This window comes from Rhinolophus sinicus, chromosome 16 (assembly GCF_057876585.1).
Source record: "Rhinolophus sinicus isolate RSI-liver-muscle chromosome 16, RSI-T2T, whole genome shotgun sequence".
Lineage (NCBI taxonomy): Eukaryota > Metazoa > Chordata > Mammalia > Chiroptera > Rhinolophidae > Rhinolophus > Rhinolophus sinicus.
Window position 1 is genome coordinate 33,303,587 of NC_142516.1, and position 19,866 is coordinate 33,323,452.

Here is a 19,866-nt window from a genome sequence, read left to right on the forward strand (position 1 = left end):
AAGGATTAGAAGGAAACTTACCAAAATATTAGTAGTAGTTGCCATGGAGTCAGTTGTGTCATGTCTCTTAAGGTTCTTTTGGCTTGTTTGTATTTTAGGTAATAAAAGAATAAAAGGATCTGAGATTTTTTGTTTGTTTTTTGTTCAAAAAATTTTCCACCCCAGTGACAGACAATTATATCTCCTCAACTTGCTTGGCTATGTGTTCATAAATATTTAAATTTTCAGTTACGTTGAACATTAATGTCACCATTTACCAGTGCACATTGTAAGATTTTTAGTGTAGTGAGTAAGAAATGGGCGACTGATGAACACTGGGTTATTTCCAACCTTTCACTAGCAAAAATAGTGCATTGCAGCCAAAATTAGAATAAGAAAACGCAAAACAATTTCTGAAAGAGGGACTAAATGCCCAAAGAAACACCAAAGTTTGCAAAAACTGCCCTGTAGCACACTAATATTACTATTGCATTTTCAACCAATTTGTAGTTTCAACCAAACTAATTTTTGACTTAATGGTCTGTTGCTGCCTTCATAAACCTTTTCCTGGGCCCTGTGTGGATGCCAAGTGGCTGGGTGGGAGGACCACATATCTGCCCACCCCATTTCACAGACTAGGACACAGGCCCAGGGACAGGGACTGAGCCAAGGTTGTGCAGGGAATTTGATGCCCAGTGAGGTCTCAAACCCAGTCAGTGTACAAGGTCGGGTCTTCCCTGCAGCTCAGAGTTAGGACACCTCATCAAATTTGAATTTCAGAGAAACAGTGGGTTGTGTTTTAGTATAAGTATGTCCCAAATATTATGAATATTGTTTTTCTGAAATTCAAATTTAACTCAGTGTCTTGTGCTTTTTTTATCTGGTGGCCCTACTGAGAGCCTATCCTGTGAAGACAGGACCCCAGGTGTCCCCTCTCTGCCCTCCACCATCCCCAATGGCTCTGGAGATCCCCCCAGGCTCTGTCTAGACCCAAACACCCGACCTGACGGGCCCTTTAGCTGCCTCTCTTCTCTCCACAGTTGAACTTTCTGCCTCCTCAGCCATCACTTCTTCAATGCTGTGGCCACCCTCCATCCCACCAGCTCAGCAAGGCTGGCCCCTCCTCACACCCAACTCTGGGGTCATAGCCCCTCTGAGCTCCCTGTAGCCTGTTGGCAGCCCAGTGTCTGGGTTTCCATCTCCCTCCTCACCTGCTACTTCTCAGCCACCCTCCTGTCCCCAGAATCCTGCCCCTCTCCCTGGCCCCACTCTCTTGGGCTTCCTGGCAATCCCACTGACTCCCATGGTAAATGCCCAGGCACTAATAACTCCTGTCCTCGTTCTTTCTCCAGGTGGACCCCTGGCCCAAGTCCAGGCTCAACTGTGCCTCTGCCTCTTGGATGCTCCAGGGGCTCAAGTACCCCAGACTGGCTACTTCACTCTTTTCTTTGCTTAGAACCCTTCGAGGGCTCCTCAGGCCCTTGGGAAAAAGTCTGATCCTATGTCCTGGCAGACAAAGCCCTTCATGGTCTGCCCCTGCCCACTTCTCCAGCCCTCTTCAAGCCACTTACAGTTCCCAGAATACATTAGGTGTTCTCACAATCCCACTGGGCTTCATGTGGCTTCAAATCACCACCCCCACGCTGGCCTCCCCTGCTCACCTTGGTGGAGTCATCTCCCATGTCATCTCTTCTTGCCCCCCTCCAGGCTGGCTTAGCTGTTGCCTGTATTCCCCTCACTTGATTACAATGTATCGTAAATCACCTGCCATTTATCTATTTCTCCCAAGAGGGAGACAGGACTGTGTCTTCACCTCTGGTCCCCAGCACCCAGCCCTGTAAATGAGCCCAGGGCTTAACTCCTGAATCTAACATGGATGCCAATTCCCTCCCTCACCAACCTGATCCCAGCCCCACCCAACTTTTCCCAAGGTCTGACTTCATCCTAGACCCCAGTTCCACATTTTAAAAACTTTTATTTATTTTAAGTGTGTTTTTCCAGGATCCATCAGCTCCAAGTCAAGTAGTTATTTCAATCTAGTTGTGGAGGGCACAGCTCCCGCTGGCCCATGGGGGGATCGAACCGGCAACCCTGGTGTTACGAGCATCGCGCTCTAACCAACTGAGGTAACTGGCTTCCCCCAGCTCCATTTTTGACTTTAACTGCACCCTCATCCGAATAGCACACACAGGAAAGGAATAAAGGCAGGTGTCCCCCCATGTCAAGGGGACATCTCTCCTGTCTTGAAGGAAGGACTTAGCATTTTGAGCCCACTTGAGTCTGCAGAGGTGAATGAGGGGCGGAGCCTCAGTGTGGGGGGCCGCAGTGGAAGAGTTCATTCCTTAAGGACAGTTGCTGACTAGGAAGCCCTCAGACTGCAGTTGACCCCTGTCTCTCCCTGCAGAGTGACCTGCAGGGCAAGTTGGGCTGGGAACCTGGGCCATGCAGGTTCCAGAGCTGGCCTGGTCTATTGGCACCCTCTAGAGGACAGTTCTATTGCCAAGGCTGGCTTAGGGCAACCAAATCTTACACAGCCTCCTGGCCTCAGAAGCTCTCTGGACTTACTGCCCACCATCCACCACTCCACCTGGCAGGTTTCCTTACAGTGTGCAGACCAGCAGCCATTCCCTTGTCTCAGCACTGGGTCACCTGCTCAAATCTCACACTGCTTCATCCTTGGAGGCCCTGCCATGACTTAGCTCCAGAAGTTCTCTCAGACGGCAGCTGGTCCCCTGGTTTGCTCCTAACCCCACCTCAGTAACTGAGCTCCTGTAGCCCTGGATCGGAGCCCCACACTCTGGTCGGCTTTGGTTCCTTCACAGAGGCTTCAATGGCCATCCCCAAGGGAAGTGTTTTCGAGATGGGGCCTAGGATGCCCCCTCCACTGCTCAGATGGGGGCTCCCAGGGGATGAGACCCAGGCTCCTTCTTCTCCACCCCAGACGAGGGTGCCCAGAGGAGTGGGCTTGGCTTTCTCTCTCCCCTCTCAGACTGGGGTTTCCCTGCTAATATGGTTTATGCATCTTCCTTCCCCCCAGACTGAAGAAATCCAGGGCCTGGGTCTCCCCTTCCTCCTTCAGGATGGGGGCTCCCTGAGGACTGACCCAGGGTCTCCTCCCCAACTCCTCCAACTGGCCATTGATCTCCAGAACTTTTCAGTCCCTATTCTGTGCAGCTCTCCCCACAGCCAGGGGCTCAGCAGCCTCCCCAGATCTGGGGCCTGGGAGGAGTTTCCTCTGGCTCCAGGCTGGACACCCGGCTTGGAGGACAGGCCCTTCCTCTGGAACCATGAAGCCCAGCGCCCACCCAGAGTTCTACCTCTGACCTCATAAGAGCTGCCTTAGAACCCGGTCTCCTTGACGCTGCTGGCGGGAGAACGGATGCTATTTCAGGCAGTGTGACAGGACTTGGCTCAAGTGGCCCAGGCCAAAACCCTGCCCCACTGACCTCTCCCCTGGAGGAACAGAGCAGAGCAGCACTTGGAGTCGGAGCCACCCCAAGGAAGGCTGAGAGGTGGGGTCTAGATTGGGGACACAGCGGAGTCCTAGCTGCAGGAGTAGCCAGAACCTGGGACATTCAGGGAGGAAGACCAAGACCTGCTGTCATTGAGAAGCCTCCAAGGTGGACGCTGAGAGACCTAAGGCACTTCAGCAGAGTGAGTCTGGCTCCAGGCAGGGCTGAAACAGGGGGCTCCCTGGGGCCCAGACCTGGGAGTGCCACTCCCTGGGGACCATATGGGAAGGAGGTGACCATGGGACTGTCTAGGCAAGGAACCCAGCTGAAGGTCAAGGCCTGGATGTCTGTTCTGGTTTCGTCCTGAGTTGCTGTCTGGCACTCTCTCTGCGCTTCAGTTTCCTAACCTGTAAATTGACTGTGAGGAGGAGCAGGGTTGGAGGATGTGCTGTGCTGGGCTGTCAGCAGGGAGTGGGGTGGGACGGGGAGGAGAGACCAGTCACACTGGACCAAAGCAGAAGGGACGCAGGTCAGCGAGATGGGTCCATTGCTGGCTTTGCCGGAGTGGTTCCTTCCCCTGGGTCCCCCTTCCCTGCCCCCAGAGGGTTTCTAAAATCAGGGCTAGGGATGTGAACCTGTGCTACAGCTAGAGGGAACTGGGCTAGGAAACAAAGGGGATATACAGGATGGGAAAACTCAAGGGTTTTGTTTGGTGCTGTCGTTTGTGAGGCAAATGGGAATACAAGGAGGAATTTTTCTGGAATAGTGAGAAATGCAGACTTTGTTCTGAGGTGGGGGTATGAATTAACTGAATTTTTAGGACCTCATCGTTTGTGTGTGTGTGTATTTGTGTGTGTGTGTGTGTGTACGTGAGCGCACATGTGTGCAAGGAAGAGGCCCTGAAAAGTCACAGTTTAAGTCAGCAGCAAGAGGGCTTGAGCTTAAAGGCAGTAATAGCTGCATATGTGAGGGTGGAGCCACGGAGGGGAGTCTGTGGGCATGTCCACTGTCCAAAGCTGGGTTGCAGACTTGGGAAGGTCTGGAGGAACTCTGAAGGGCCTGTTCCAGAGGTCAGGGGTCTTGAAGTCAGTATAGGTATAGGAGGTGGGACTCCAAGGCCTTTTCCCATTGGCTGAAGCACACCCGCCTTCCCATCCCCTTCCAGCTTGGCTGGGTTGAGGGATTGGAACTGACAGGACCTGTCCCTGTGGCTTCTCTCCTGTGGGGGCTGAGGTCTGATGAGAATATGGAGCCAAACTCTGTGCCCTCTAGCCTTAATCACCTCTCGTTGTCTCCACAGCATCTAAAACTCTCAGACAGAATATGACTGAAGCAAAAAGGAAGAGGTGGTAAGCACCCACCCAGTCCCCCATGCCAGCCTCCCATCCCCCACCCATAACAGCCAGTGCCCTCCCTGCCCCACTCTCAGCCTCTCCTTCATGGCAGCTGATGTCTCCAGGCCCCCTTCTCCTTACCTCCCACTAGCCTGTGGGGCCCAGAAGAAGGGCCTCTCAGACTTGTGCCCATAGCCAAGCACAGGCTGAGCCCTGGGGTGAGGGGAGGCTCAGAAAAACCTGAATGAAAATCAAAGGGTGGGTCAGTGGGTTCCAACTGCTCCCATGTGGGTGGTGCTCAATGAACTGAACTCACTACCTCTCATCCCCTCAGGCTAAGGCTTCTTTGGGGTGAAATAAAAGCCAAAGTCCTTGCAATGGCCAAGGCCCTGCCTACTTAGTCCCTGTTCCCTCTCTGACCTCCCTCCACCTCAACCCCACTCTCCCCACTCGTCACACTGACCTCCCTTCCTTCCCTTCAGACATGCCCAGAGTCCTTCAAGACTTCCCTCTGCCTGAAACACTCTTCTTGTGGTTACCCACATGGCTCACTCCTTCACCTCCTTTGTGTCTTTGCTTAAATGGTACCTTTTCAGTGAGGCTTACCCTGACTGCCCCACCTCCTTTTCCTTGCTGTCTTTCCCATAGGACACGCTACCTCTAACACACAAATGTACTTGCTCGTTACATCTCATTGCTGCCTGTCAGCTCCCCGTGAGCCGGGATACTTGCCTGTCTGTGCACTCTTGGATAGCGAGAATGCAGGTCTTCCCCTCTGTGCTGATGACTTTGCTATCGCCAGCCCAGGACTCTCTCCAAGGCATTAGACCCTGTTTCCAAAGATCCACTAGTGTCCCACAGTCAACTCAGTCCCAGTTGAAAACAACCTCCTCCACTCTCCCCAAGCCCACTCCTCTTCCTGTGGCCTCAGCTCAGTTGAAGACCCCCTTCTCCTCTGTTGCTCAAGCCAGAAGTCCAGACCTTGTCCTTGACACTCTGTCTCCCTCATGCCTCACATTTTGTCACCAAACTCCTAAAATATCTAGAATGTGCTCACTCTCACTATTCTTTCCACTACCACCCTACTTCCTCGAGGCCACGTAGGCCACCACCTGCCCATTCTTTAAGCCTCAGGCCTCACCTCCTGCCCAGGGGTTTCTCACCTCTGATGGTGTTGCTATTGTCCCTCTTGTCCACTAGATGGAGCCACCCAAGAGTGGGGACTGAGATTTTACTTTGTGTCCCTGGTGTTTGACTTATAAATAGAGGCTCAATAAGTGTTTGTTGAATGAATAAATGTTGGTTAGCAGATTAAATGGTTGGCTTGAGGTTAGTTGGATTATTTACTGTTGGTTGGTTGATTAGATAATTAAATGAACTAGTTAATAGGAGAGTCAGTTAGTTGGTTATGTTGCCAAATTGATTAGTTAGCTGAAGAGTTGGCTGGTGAGTTGTTAGCTATTTAGTTCCTTGGTTAGCCTCTGATACTTAGGTAATTATCTGGTTGCCTGTTAGTTTCTTTGTAGGCTGGTTTTCTTAGATACCCTTTTCTCATTCTACACCCTCTCCTTGAGCTACCTCATCTATGCCCATGGAGGCGGTTATGATTCAGTGAACTCAAAATGTATGTCTCTAAACAAGACCACAAGACCAGCTGCCTCCTTACTGGTCCTCCCCACCCAGGTGCTGGTGGGAATCCTCAAACTCAACACGCCTGCAAAGGGACTCCGGGTCCTCCGAACTAAGCTGGCAATTTCTCTCCTGTGTCTCACGTGTCACTTTGCTGTTCTAGCCAGGATCTGGTGTCATCACTGATTCGTCCTTCTCCATTCTCCTCTCTAATCAAACACCAAGGTCTGTCAGTTTGACTGTCTTCTAGCCATCTCCATGGCACCTTCTTGGCTCAGGCTGCCATTACCTCTCAGCCTGTCTGTGGCAGAAGCTTCCTGATTGTTCACCACAGCTCGACGCCTGCTCCCTCATCCCAGCCTCCATAGAAGATGGACCTAGTCCCCTGGCTGTCTGGGTTGGGTTCAGACTCCCTAACGTGGGCCTTGAGGCCTCCTACCACCTGGCCCTGTGCTCCTTTCTGCCCATCTCATGCTACTTTCACTCCTCTCTCTGGCCAGTCCATCCTTGCAGAATTCCTCTGCACATCACACACTGTCTTAGCTGCAAGCCTATGCCCATGCCATTCCAATGCCCAGAACTTCCCCCACCTCCCGATGCCCCTTCACCTGGCCAGTCTTCTATTCTTGACCTAATTTTCTCTTCCTCTGGGAGAGCCTCCTACCCTCTCCTCTAGGTCATTTGCTTCCTCCCTGCAATCCCCTGGTGCTCACTCTTCACCTGTGTCATCACTCCTCATACTTTATAGTAATTGCTTAATTAGTGGCTTTTCTTCCTAAAAGCAGGGATCACACCAATGTTCTTTACTACAGTGCCTGACACAGTAGGCACAGAAGGCATTCAACAAAATCTTTGGTTCAGTTGCTGGTTGGGGGTTATTTGTTGTTTACCGTGTCCCACCTGCTGTGTGGTGAGGAGGAAGGGGCTCTGCTTCCAGACTCTCTTGGTGTCCTTGACTTCCTGCTCTGTTCACTGATCCTCTGCCTCTCTGGCACCTTCCCAGGACTGTTGCTGGGTCTCTGCCTGCCGCAGGCTGCTCACAGGCTCTTCTTTGGGGCTGAAGAAGTCGGTCATGGGGGAAAGGGGACCTCTACATGATGCTGCATGGGAGTTGGAGTTGGATGGGAGCCAGGGGTTTGTCCAGGCAATTCTACATCCCCTCCAAATGCACAGCCCTGCGTTTGTTTCCCTGGGGTAAGGACAGAGCAAGGACTGGGGTAGGTGAAACATGAACGTGGGGTCTCAGCCAGAGAAGTAAATGGTGTTTTATATCTATGCCTGGTTTACATTTCTCCCTCTCCTTACTCTTTGCTGCTGTGAGGCTGGGGAAATTTAGGAAGCCTGGGGTGGGGTGGAGGGTGATGTTGCTATCCTGAGCAGGGTAAGGTAGTGAGTGTCTGGTGTCAGCTCTAAGGCCACACTTACAGTTATCTGTACCCCTCCTTCTCTTTAGCCTCTGGACCCCAATCCTTCTCCAACAGACGTTGGAACGTGTAACTCACTTTTTCATCTATCCATAGAATCATGCGTCTATTAAATAACAATTTATCAAGTATCTACCATGTTCCAGGCACTGTAGAAAGTTCTGCAGATCTAGTGAAAAGTAAGACAGATGAATTGCCCAATTTTCATTCATTCAGCAATATAGATTGTACACCTACTATGTGCCTGGCACTGCACTAGGCACTGAGAATACATCAAGGAGTAAGATCCAGTCCCTCTTTTCCTCTCTCTCTCTCTCTCTCTCTCTCTCGTTCGTTCATTCATTCATTCATTCATTCATTCATTCATTCCTCACTTCCAAATGTTTGTTTGTGTTGACCTGGTTGCAGTGCCTGCTGCACTTTGCGGGCCCTTCATCTTTGGCAGAATCTGGTGCATATTTCAGGCCTGAGTGCTTTTTAGAGAGTGCAGACTTTGCCCCCACCCTGTGCTGTTTGCAGAGTGCCTTGTGGTTGCCAGGTCCTACCTGATGTCTTGACTGTGTCCTCAGAGATCTGGTTCCTGCAGGCAGGCAGGCAGGCAGGCAGGCAGGCAGACAGGCAGGCAGGCAGACAACTGAGCTCCACTTTCCTGCCTGCTCTCTCCCACCTGCTTCTCCCCCAAGGCTCACTGGCACCATGGATGGCATTCATCAGATCCCCAACTGCCCCCTCCGCAAAGTGGTTTCATTGGTCCAATCCCCAGCAGAAGGAAGAAGGGGCCTGGCCTGGCCATGGACCCCCAGTCCCTCTCCACATCCCTGTGGCTCTCAGGAGTCCCGGCTGCCCTGGGCAAGAGGAGGTGTGTGTAGGCTGCTGGGTTACCCATTAACCCAGCCCGGAGCTGAAGGCTGATGGGCAGCAAGCGCACCTGTCTCACTTCTGCCCATGGGCTCAGGCTGCTGCTTCAGGTCCCCCTGCAATTCCAGGATGGTCTCCTCGCCTGTGGTAGTACGGGCCCAGGCAATACTGCGGAAGGAATTGGTGCGCGAGTTCCTGGCCGAGCTCATCAGCACGTATGTCATGATGGTGAGTGGGTGTGTGGCACAGGGTGGGTGAGCTCTGAGGAAGGGGCATGAACCCTAGGAGGGTGGGGCTCAGTAAGGGCAATCCACAACCCCCTTCCCACTGCTGAACCCCCGGGTCACATTGCCCATGCCCCAGTCTCTGAGCTGGGAGCCTGATGGTGAAGCTGGGAGCCTGATAGGAAAGTAAGGTGAGAGCTCTGTCACCACGTCTTTTTGAACAGAAAGGGCTCGTAATATGTGGGGACAGAACAAAACCATGGGCTGGGTGATGTCAGAAGGCATGGCTGGAAATGGGAAGAAGGGAAAGCAAGAGGAAAAAGATTGGAGAGAACACTGAGTGTCAGGCTTTGAGAATTAATCTTGAAGGCAATAACAGAGACACTGCAGGCTTTCACGCAGCAGAACGATGTGATCAGATTTGGATTTATAAGGAAAATCTGGGTGCGGTGTGGAGCCTCAGCAGAATGGGCAAGGCTGGAGGGAGCAGAACCAGTTAAGACACTGTTGCAATAACCTAAGATAGAAAGAGGGTGTTGACTGGTCCAGGGACGGAGAATAAAGGACATGTTTGAGGCATTTGTACAAGATGGAATCAAGGCTTTGCAAGCCACAGATGTGGGGTAAGCGCCAAGGGAGCCATTCTGAGCCCGGGGCCCAGCACAGGGCCAGAGGTGAGGTCAGTTTGGACATGATCAGGTGAGGTGCTGGGGGGCGGTAGGATATATAAGACTAGAGCTCAAGAGAGCGGGTTGGGCTGGAAGTAGAGTTAGAGTTCATCAGAATAGGGATGGTGATTATAAAAACTGTCCAGTGAGAGTGTATAGGAAAAGAAAGTAAGTTGAGGGCAGAGCCTTGGAGAATGAAGAGGGGCACACAGAGCGTCCTGAGAAGTACTGGCTGGACAGCTGGGAGGAAAAGATGGGGGGAGACCAGGTTACAGGAATGTGTGTGTGGTGTCCACAGGAGGGAGTGGTCACCAAGATGAGAGGCTGCAGACAGGCCAGAAAAGGTGACACTGACACGGGTCTGTGGGGATTGGTGACATGGAGGTCATTGGGGACCTCGGCCAGGGCTCTTTCAGTGGATGATGGGACAGACACCGGACTGCAAGCAGGAGGTTTCTTGTAAGGTTTCTTGTAAACGTCCTCTCTCTCCACCTGCTTCAGCGCTGCCACTTCCCGCAGCCAGCCTGTGCCCTTAAGCTGTAGCCATGCTTGTTTCTATGTACGGAGGGCACAGGTCAATGAAAAGAGGGGGCAGCCTCTGGGAAGGGAAGCAAAGACGGTCAGGAACATGTCAGAGGCAATGGGGGAAAGAGAGGTAGTGTGTGTGGTGTGTGTGCAACGAGTCACAGGGCAGGAGATGATGGGGTTCACAGAGCCAGGGGCCTCTGGACACCTGGCTTCTTATCCTGATCCTGCCACTGAGTCACTATCTGGCCTTGGGCAGGTCTCTCCGTGGCTCAGAGCCTGTCTTCTCAGTGATGAAGTGTGCTGAATGAGACCTTCCTGGGAGCTGGACTTGAATTCTGGCTCTGCTCTCTTCCAGCAGTGTGATCTTCCACAAGGATCTTAACTGTTCAGAACTTGAGCTTCCTCATTGGTAAACAGGACACTAACATCAAGCTGACAGACTTGTGTGAAGAAGGCCAAGAGCCAACACCCAGGAAGCATGTAGGACACAAGTGTTGGTCTCTGGTCATTATGACAAGTGCTCTCAGTAGCTCTCCCCTCCCTGCCTCCTGCCCTTTCCCCTCCCCCGTTCCCCACCCTCCTGCTGGGCTGCTAAGCTATGAAGACAACACTGGATTCTGTCTCACCTAATCCAGGGCAAAGTAATTCATTTATGACAAAACATTCCAGCCCCGTGAGGGTTGTTAAACCTTGGAACTGTGGAGGCAGGAGGGTGACTCCTTGGAGAGCTCTTAGGGAAAACAGGTACCGCCCACATACATTGAAGCCCAGGTCTGTGTTTCTCTTCCTTTTATTGAGATTATTATTGAGCACCTACTGCATACCAGGCACTGATGCTAAGCCCTTTACATGCAACACCTTCCCAAATCCTCAAATTCCCTTTAGTTGGGAAACTAAAGACCCACGAGACTGTCACTTGTCCAAGGTCACGTTTTAAATTACAATTAAATCTAGTCCAGCGTAATATTACAGTCTTGACCCTTTATCTCTATGCTCTGTCCCTTAGCTTAGCTATGTCAGGGTTTCTAACACCCTGGCTTGTTAATACTCCCCCAGCTGAGGTAAAGCTCTCACTTTCAGGCTTTGGGCATTTCAAGACCACTCTCTGGACCTTGGTTTTCCTCATCTGTAAAGTCGGAACAGAAACATTTGACATTCAGATTTGCTCTGAGGACTGAAGGGAAGTAACATATATAAAAGAACTTTGGGCTCATATAGGACATTGTGTTGTTGTTATTTTTAGTTGTTGGGCCATGTCAAGTTGATAGGAAGCTCAGTGAGTCACTAGGGTGAAATTTTCGCTAGAAAAGCAAGTGTGACCTTGAGTCCCATTTACTGCAGCCAGGGTAAGGGAAATGGATTATTCTACTCATTTCCACTCCACAATCTCTGGGGTGCTATCCTTGGGGCTGGCCTTGTGACTCCTGGTGGGACTTGGACAGTCTAGGCCATATTCACTGACCAGGAAAGGGAGGAGCTGGACCATCAGGACATTGGAAAACAGATGTAAATCATAGGGCAGGAGTTGCAAACTCACAAGCTCCAGGGGCCAGAGAGAGCACCTCAGAGTGGCGGGGCCTGTTGCAGAGGGCCGATTTGTGCAAAGACAGCTGCCACTACTCCAGCTGACGGGGGCCGTGCAGGCTGGAATGCAGGCCGGCATCACCCAGGCTCTGACTTCTCGGGAAAAGCTGAAACCTCTGGTCATAAAAACCAAGTTATCCAAACAAAACGTGTGCTGGATGGATGGACTGCCCCTCGGCAACCCTGACACAGGAGATTGTGTGGGGTTTATTCACTCATTCATTCCTTTTAGCAAATAGTTCTAAGCTCCTACTTGGAAATGGGGACCCTAGGTCTTTAGACCCTCCATGCCAGGTTTCCTCCCTGCACCGTCTGACCACCCCCAAGCCTGTCAGCCTGTCCTGGCCATACTCCCCACCCCCACGCCCCATCTGTTCCTGTCCACTCCTCATCCTACCCTTGGCTCTAAGCCGACCCACTTGTGGGCCCCTCTGCACCGGTCCTGGGGCTCTTGAGGAACACAGTGGGACCTGCTCACTGCCTTTCCCCTACTCTATCTGGACCATTTCACTTTTTTCTCAGGCTTCCCCAAAGCTGCTCTGCACTCTGCCTCTTTGATTGATTGATTGAGTGATTGATTGATTGATTGATCAGCAAATGGCTTGCTCTCCAGCTTCACAGGGAAAACCGTCAGGTGGGCTTCCTGTGTCTGGCTCCTCACCCGCCTTTCCCTCTCACTACCAGACTCACTAACCTGTACATCTGTACATCACCTACTCCTTCATGGAAGACCTTCCACTCCTGCACCAGTCTCACTCCTCCAGTCTCCAGAGGTACTTGCTCTGCCTTTTTCTCTCTCCTTTATTTTCAGCCTCTCCTTCTCTCAATCTTAATGTACCAAAGTCTCTCTACTCAAAACAACACAACACAGAACAAAACATCCCTCCATCCTGTGAGACCCTTCATTGAACACGTTCTCTCTCCCTCCCTTCTTAAGCAGGTTCTCAAAGAGATGTTTACACTGGTACCTTCAACACCTCCTCACCACCTACTAACCTCTCAGTCTCTAGGACCTGACTTTGTCCCTGTGGCCTGATGATACAGCACTAACCACATTACTAATGACCCCTGCATTGTCACACCCAAAGGAATGCTCTCCTACTCTTTGTTCTTTTTTCATATCAACACCTGCTCCAGCTGGGGTTTCTAACACCCACTCATGAGAGCTGATGTGCGGCTCTAGGTTCAGCCCTTAGATACCTTCTCACCTTGTGTCCTGTCACCTGCCTTCATCCTCCCCGATGGCTTCAGAGGTAGCCCTCATGTCCACAATTTTCCAGGTTTTCTTTTTCAAAAACTCTAGAACAGAACTGTCCAAAGGAAATACAATATGAGTGACATATGTAATTTAAAATTTTCTAGTAGCCACATTTAAAAAAGAAACAGATGAAATTAATTTTAATAATTACATTTAACCCACATATCCAAAACATTACCAGTTCAACCTGTTATCAATATAAAATTATTAATAAGATTCTACATTCTCCTTTTCCTGTGAAGTCTAGTATGTACTTTACACCTATAGATCTTAATTAGGACTAGCCATATTTTAAGTACATAATAGCCACATGTGCCTAGTGGCTGTCATATTGGATGACACAGATCTAGACTTTGATTTCCAGCAGTCTGGTCATCTAGAGGTCTCTCAGAAACATTATGTCCAAAACACACGGACTTTTCAAAGGAGGTGCCATCTGAGTGTGGCCTTAGAGTATCAATTTTTCAGGATCTAGGACCAGGTATTCCAGACAGAGGGAAAGCATATCTAAAATCCTACAGGTGTAAGAAAGCATGGCATGCAGGGAACAGTGTGGGTGTTGGTTTGAGACTGTCTGGCATAGGTGACTGCCTAGATTCGAATCCTGGCTTACTATGTGCAGGCTGTATACTTTGGACAAGCCTCAAATTGCCCATCTGTCAAATGGGGGAGACTAATAGTACCCAATGCATATGTTGGTATAAGGGTTAAAGGAGGTGATAGATACAACTTGCTTACCAGTGCCTGGCATATAGTAAGTGCTCAATGAATGGTTATTATTATTTAGTAGTAATACTGTTGCTGAACATACAGAACACTGGAGCAGATATGAAACTGAGAGAAATTATAAAGGGTCTTAAATGGTGGTGTACTGAGTGCATGTTTGAATGAGGGGCAGACATGATCAGATTTTCGAGTTAGAAAGGTCATTCTGGCTGGAAGGAGGAGACTGAGTAAGATCTATGGAGAATGTAAGTAGAGCCGATTGGGTGTGGGGGAGGAGGGAGAGGAAGCTCTCTCATTTGTGGTATCCAAGTTTCTGGTTTGGCCAAGTGGGATAGGAACATCAGATGAGGATTACATTTTCCAAGAGACGGTAAGATTTCAACATAGAACCTGATATTCCTGTAACATCCAGACTTCCAATGCATATCTGGAAGTAAGGATCTGGCTCCCAGGTGGAGGTTTTGGGAATTTTAGTGCAGCAGGCATATCTGAAGCCATAGACCAGGTAAGAAGACCCACAAAGAGTGACTGGGGTAAGATGTGAAAGAGGCCGAGGATGGAGCACTGTGATCATCTGTATTCTTGAGGCAGATGAAGGAGAAAGAATGTGGGAAAGAACTGTGGAGAGGGAGAGGCTACAAAGGTAAGAGGAAAAGCAGGAGAGAGAGATGGCATAGAGGTTGAGGAAGGACTTCAGGAGCAGAGAGTCCTTAAGAGGGTCAAAGTCAGAAAAGTCAAGTAAGAAGATGTCTGAAGGGACCTTTGGGAAATCAGGAGGCCGTAGCTCTCGGAGAGGAGAGCTCTTCGGTGTCTGTGACACGTGGAAGCAGAAGCTAGATTGAGGAGGGGGCCATGGGAAGGGCTAAAGGAACCAGCCAGTGGGTTCTTTCCTGGAGGCTGACTGACACAGGGAGTGGTTGTCGAGGAGTGCAGCTGGACAGGGAGGCTGGGCTGACGTGGGAAGGTTTATTTTTAGGGAGGAAGACATCCCAATGTGAGAGCATGGGAGCCAGTCAAGGGGAGGCCTCTGCAGAGGGAGGGAGAGGTTGGATGCAGGTACCAGAGCTGAAGGGATAGGCAGAGATTCAGGCGGGTGCTGAAGGAGGTTGAGTGAGCGTCTAGCCTCAGGCCTCTAATCTCCCTGTGAAAGGGGTCAGTGGGGGTGTCACCTGAGGAGGTCCAGCAGTTAAGGACGGACAAGAGCTACAAGTTCAGGAATGATGTCTGAGGGCAATGGAAATATTGCTGGAGGCAAGAGTATCAGAACCCCACGGGCTTCCAGGGCTGATGTGTGTAGGGACAGGGTGGGCGGCAATGGTTATGGGTGGGGGCTGTGGCAGAGTCCAGGCATGAAGTTTGGAGATCCCTTGAAGCAACTTCCTTCAGGCTAGGCTGGAGTGTGAGATGCTCTGAGGGGTTCAATCCACACCCCTCACGCCCTCTTCGAAGCCCTGCCCTCTCCCTTGAACTTCAGGCGGGCTTGGGGTCCAGGGGCCTGGCTGTGCCCGTTAGCCCCTGACTGCTGCTCCACCGGCTCCTTTTACATGGCACCCCACCCAGCTCTTACTGGTCAGGTCTTAGAGGCCTTGACAGGGGCAAGGGAGGAGGGGTCATGAAGAAGGAAGTCTGGAGGAAGAGAGCATGGCCGAGGGTCTCCAAGGGCAATGCGGGAGGCCCAGGGAGCGAGGGTGAGGAGCCGGAACCGAGCTCTGAGCCCTCCTCTGAGGTTGGGGCTTCTGGGCAGGAAGTCCGCTCAGAGGCCCTCCCTCGTAGGTGTTTGGCCTTGGAGCCGTGGCCCATATGGTCCTAGGAGATAAATTCGGCAGCTTCCTTGGTGTCAACTTGGGTTTTGGCTTCGGAGTCACCATGGGAGTGCACATTGCAGGGAAAATCTCTGGTGAGTGAGCCTGCGCCCCACCTGAGCAGCAAGCTCTCCCTGCCCACCTCCAGCCAGCCCCTTGTCCGAATCAGCCAGCACTTTACCCTCACCGGCCACTTAGAGGGAGACTCTCCTAAACCCTTTGCCTCTGACTGTCTCGCCCAGACTCTCATGAGCCGCCTGACCCACCATTTTTACTAGCTGGGTCAACTTCGGCAGCTTGTTAACTTTTCTACCCCACTTTCCTTAATGATGAAATGGAGATGGTTGTCCCTGTCTTGTGGGGTCCTTTTGAGAATTAAATGAGTGCACTCCATAAATGCTTGCCTTATTATTATCGTTGTTGCTCTCAATAGTATTTATTATTTTTGTTGGTTTCTGCTCTCATTCTCCCAACCCACTTGCCCTCCCTGCAGGGGCCCACATGAATGCAGCCGTGACCTTCACCAACTGTGCACTAGGCCGCATGCCCTGGAAGAAGTTTCCTGTGTATGTACTGGGTCAGTTCCTGGGTTCCTTTCTGGCTGCTGCCACCATCTACGGCCTCTTCTACAGTGAGTTTCCTTCCCTCGGTTGTCCACTATCTGGCCCCAGCCCCCTCCTCTGAAATATGGGCAGATCCAACCTCAGGGTCTTGGCCTGTGAAAATGTCTGGGAGAGAAAGCCTTGGAGGTGCTCCCCACCCCTCCATCCTACAACCTTATTTCTGAGACTCCAGTGGGGTTGAGCTAGGGGTAGGTTCACCCTCAATCTGTGTCTCCACAGCGGCCATTTTCAACTACTCAGATGGACAGCTGACAGTGATTGGTCCTACAGCCACCGCTAGCATTTTTGCCACCTATCTTCCTGACCACATGACATTGTGGAGGGGCTTCCTGGATGAGGTCAGTGGTCCAGGGGGGTGCCCCTCTTTAGGCCCTCTCCACCTCAGGAAAGGGACAGCAGGAGCTCCTCACCATCGAGAGGACAAGAATTCTGGATGGGAACTGTACCAAGACAAGTCTCTGCCCCTGGGTTGGGGCTGGGGCCCTGGGTGGCTACCATGGCATCTACTCCCCAGGTGTTACTTACGGGGCTGCTCCAGCTGTGTCTGTTCGCCATCACGGACAAGAGAAACAACCCAGCACAGCAAGGGACACAGGCCGTGGTGATCGGCCTCCTTGTTGTCATCATTGGAGTGTCTCTGGGCGTGAACTCAGGATATGCTATCAACCCATCCCGGGACCTGCCTCCCCGCTTCTTCACCTTTATTGCTGGCTGGGGCTTCCAGGTCTTCAGGTACTGCCCCGCCCAGCCCATTCCTGCGAGTTTTCTGCGAGGTCCCCGCATGTGGAGGGATGGGGGCAGTGTGAGGAGCAGCACAGGAGTGCCCTCCAGAGCTGCGAGGCGGCCGAGGGAGGCAGAGGTGGGTGCTGCTCTTCCCCGACCAGCACTGATGCACATCCTGCCCCAGATGTGTCCCTGTCCCTGAATCAGGGTGAAGCTGACCAGGGCCCCGGGCTCAGGGATGGCTCCTGGGCTAGGATGAGAGTCATTCCTCTACTCTCAGGCCCTCCTGCCTGTCTCGGCCTGAGGTGGATTCATGTGCTATCCCAGGCATCGCCCCTTCCCTGACCCACCTAACCAGGTTTCTGCCTCTTGCCTGCAGGGTCCAGGACTGGTGGTGGGTGCCAGTGGTGGCACCGCCTCTGGGTGCCTACTTAGGTGGGATCATCTACTTGGTCTTCATTGGCTCCACCATCCCACAGGAGCCCCAGATATTGGAGAACCCCATGGAGTATGAAGACTGCAAAATACGTGTGTTGCCTACGACCACGCCTCCCCAAGTGGAGATTTCTTCCCTTACACCTGTCTCTGTGTCCAACGACAACAGACCTTCAGTCTGGCCTGTCGCACCCTTACGTGACTCCATCCACATAGAGCAATTCTAAGTAAGATTATTCGTGAGCCCCATCCCCACCCCAATATGAAGGCCTTATCCCACAGTGGCACCCTTACTTCCTGGGTGCTTTCTGTGGTTGGGATGCACTCCTGGGTTCTTTCAAGAACTCTAGGGTTATGCTGTAGCCCAAGCCTGGAGCATGGTGCAAAGAGATCTCAGACTCCTTCCAGCCCTGGGAGCTGAGACGCCCCCTGGAGGAGAATGGGGAAGGGCCAACCTGCAGCCTCAGGCGGAAACCAGATGACATTAAAAGAAATCAGATACAGAAAGCTGGACTTTCAGGCACCGTGTAGGAAAGGGATGGTTTTGGGGAAAGGAGAACAGCTAGCTGGTGGGGGAGGGGCGGGGGGTGGTCAGCTCTGAGGATACCTTGAACTGCTCTGGGATAGGACTCGAGACTCTCCCTAAGTTTTGGCCAGTCCTTGGGCCCGACAAGACAAGGCCCAAGTGTGAGGATAGTTTCTCAAACTTTTTTCCATTATTGCTCCCCTCCCAGTAGTCTTTCAGATATTTTTTCTTAATTATATGATATTTTAACATTAAAGATATACTGTATTATCTGTTTATGTACTTTATGTCTATCTGTGCTTTATACAAAAATAGTAAGTTTTTTTCACCTCCCCCTTCCAAGAATTAATTTTCTCTCCCTTAGGGGAAAAACTACGCCCTACCCTTGACAGTGCCTGATGTAGATTGAAAGTAGGTAAGGGGTCAGACTTCTCTTCCTTTTTCCTGGTGCCAGAGCTCTTCCACATTAAGGAATTCCAGAGTTAGGAAGGAAGATGCAGAGAGAGAAATCCTTCCAAACAGTGTAGAGATAGGAAACGGCCTCATTTCCTATCTGGGGGACAGGCCCATAGGTTGGGTGGAGGTGGGGCAGCCAGGATTCCCCAACTCTGGGGCCAGGAAGAAATCATCCTGTTTTCTGGGACTCAGAAGGCAGTGTCACCCATGGTTCCTGTCATGGCTTGTGTTTATCCTTTCAACAATTATTGAGCACGTCCTGTGTGCAGGCCTTGCTTAGGCACTGGAGCTGCTGCACTGGATGAGGCTGGGTCTCTCTGCCTTTGAGGACTGTGGTCTAATGGGGACAGGACAAAAGAAATGGTGGAGAGGGGCTGCAGGACGCTGCGGGGCGCAGAGCCCAGCCTGGAAGCTGAGGCCAGGGACGGCTTCCCAGAGCAGGAGACAAAGCAGAGGAGGGGCCAGGTTGCTGCACTTGACAGTTTGAGGGGACGGGGCAGGGGAGGCTGGGCTTTCTTCTGGAGGTGGGGACGTGGTGAGCAGCTGTGTGCAGGTTGCTGGAAAAGGGGGAGATTGGGGCCTGCAAGGGAGTGTGGTGAGAAGCAATAATGCAGAAGCAGCAGCAGCAGGGCACCTAATGGGTCAGTGCTGGGGGATGTGAGGGGAGAGAAGGGACTCCCTCAATACCTAGGAGGTAAAACCCACAGGACTTGGGTCCGGATGAGATGAAGGAGTAGGTGAGGATGTGGCAGGAGTCGGCTGACTTTCAGTTTCTTGCTTGGGCCTTGGGCACTGGAGATGGCCCCACTGAGAGCAGGGTATGGGAGAGGAACTGGTTTGGAGACGAAGATGATAATTTATATTGTGGACATGATGAGCTTGAGTTGTCTGTGGGACCTGAAGGAAAAGAAGTGTGTAGTCTCAGGCGAGTTACTCAATCTCTCTGGGTCTTGGTTTTCTCATTTGTGAAATGAGTCTATCAATATTACCTACCATTTGTGTTGCTGCCATATTCAATGAAATAAAATATATACAATGTTGAAAATATTGCTTGGCACAGAGTAAATGCTCAATAAATAATTATGCCTTTTGTATAGTCTGGAGCTCAGAAGAGAGCAGAAGACAGAGACTGGGGAAGTTGTGGTTGTGTGGATATGGCTGGGGCCATGGACTAGTGAGAGGAGAAGCAGTGAGCAGAACCTTGGGAGCACAGCTGGGAGGTGGCTATGAAGCGAGGAGTGGGCACCTCAAGAGGTTTGGCTGAGGAGGGGGCACCAAGTGGATGGTCAGGGAGCACTGGAAACAACCCAAATGTCCATCAACAGGGGAACAGATATTTACATTGCAGTTCAGTCACATACAACAGATTTGATACATCAGTGAAAACTAAGGCACAACAGCTACCTGCAACAACATGGAAAAATTTTGGAGGCATATAAAGCAATTCAGTAGACTATACAGTATGACACCAGTTACACCATTGACAAATAAGCAAAAAATGACATATTCTTTGGGAATACACATGTGATAAAACTACTTTAAAAAAAATAAAAGAAGGCATGGTTCCTCCAAGGATACAGGGATAGAGGCGTGGGAGATGAGATTGGGAGGAATGTGGGGTAGTACAAGCTATTAAT

The 19,866-nt window shown here is 51.2% G+C and overlaps 1 protein-coding gene across 3 annotated transcripts; it reads left to right on the top strand.

Moving 5' to 3' along the window:
• The first annotated feature begins 3,434 nt into the window (after positions 1 to 3,434).
• On the top strand, positions 3,435 to 19,276 carry AQP7 (aquaporin 7). 3 transcript variants are annotated; one of them, XM_019734282.3, is made up of 8 exons: positions 3,435 to 3,633; positions 4,732 to 4,780; positions 8,805 to 8,904; positions 15,438 to 15,561; positions 15,960 to 16,097; positions 16,309 to 16,427; positions 16,604 to 16,821; positions 17,192 to 19,276. In XM_019734282.3, exons 2-8 carry the CDS (start codon positions 4,755 to 4,757, stop codon positions 17,472 to 17,474), a joined length of 1,008 nt encoding a protein of 335 aa, XP_019589841.3. In that variant the 5' UTR covers positions 3,435 to 3,633; positions 4,732 to 4,754; the 3' UTR covers positions 17,475 to 19,276. The 3 variants fall into 3 exon arrangements, with proteins under 3 accessions (XP_019589841.3, XP_074186745.1, XP_019589836.3); XM_074330644.2 differs by lacking the exons at positions 3,435 to 3,633; positions 4,732 to 4,780 and having other exon boundaries at positions 8,677 to 8,904; positions 17,248 to 17,463; XM_019734277.3 differs by lacking the exons at positions 3,435 to 3,633; positions 4,732 to 4,780 and having other exon boundaries at positions 8,685 to 8,904; positions 17,192 to 17,616.
• The last annotated feature ends 590 nt before the right edge of the window (positions 19,277 to 19,866 follow it).

Bases quoted from the DNA above. Each gene is read 5' to 3' on its own strand.
- AQP7 (XM_019734277.3), top strand. From the start codon at position 8,764: ATGGGCTCAGGCTGCTGCTTCAGGTCCCCCTGCAATTCCAGGATGGTC. The intron at 16,098-16,308 runs GTGAGTTTCCTT...GTGTCTCCACAG, and splicing joins CATCTACGGCCTCTTCTACA to CGGCCATTTTCAACTACTCA. The intron at 16,428-16,603 runs GTCAGTGGTCCA...TCTACTCCCCAG, and splicing joins GGAGGGGCTTCCTGGATGAG to GTGTTACTTACGGGGCTGCT.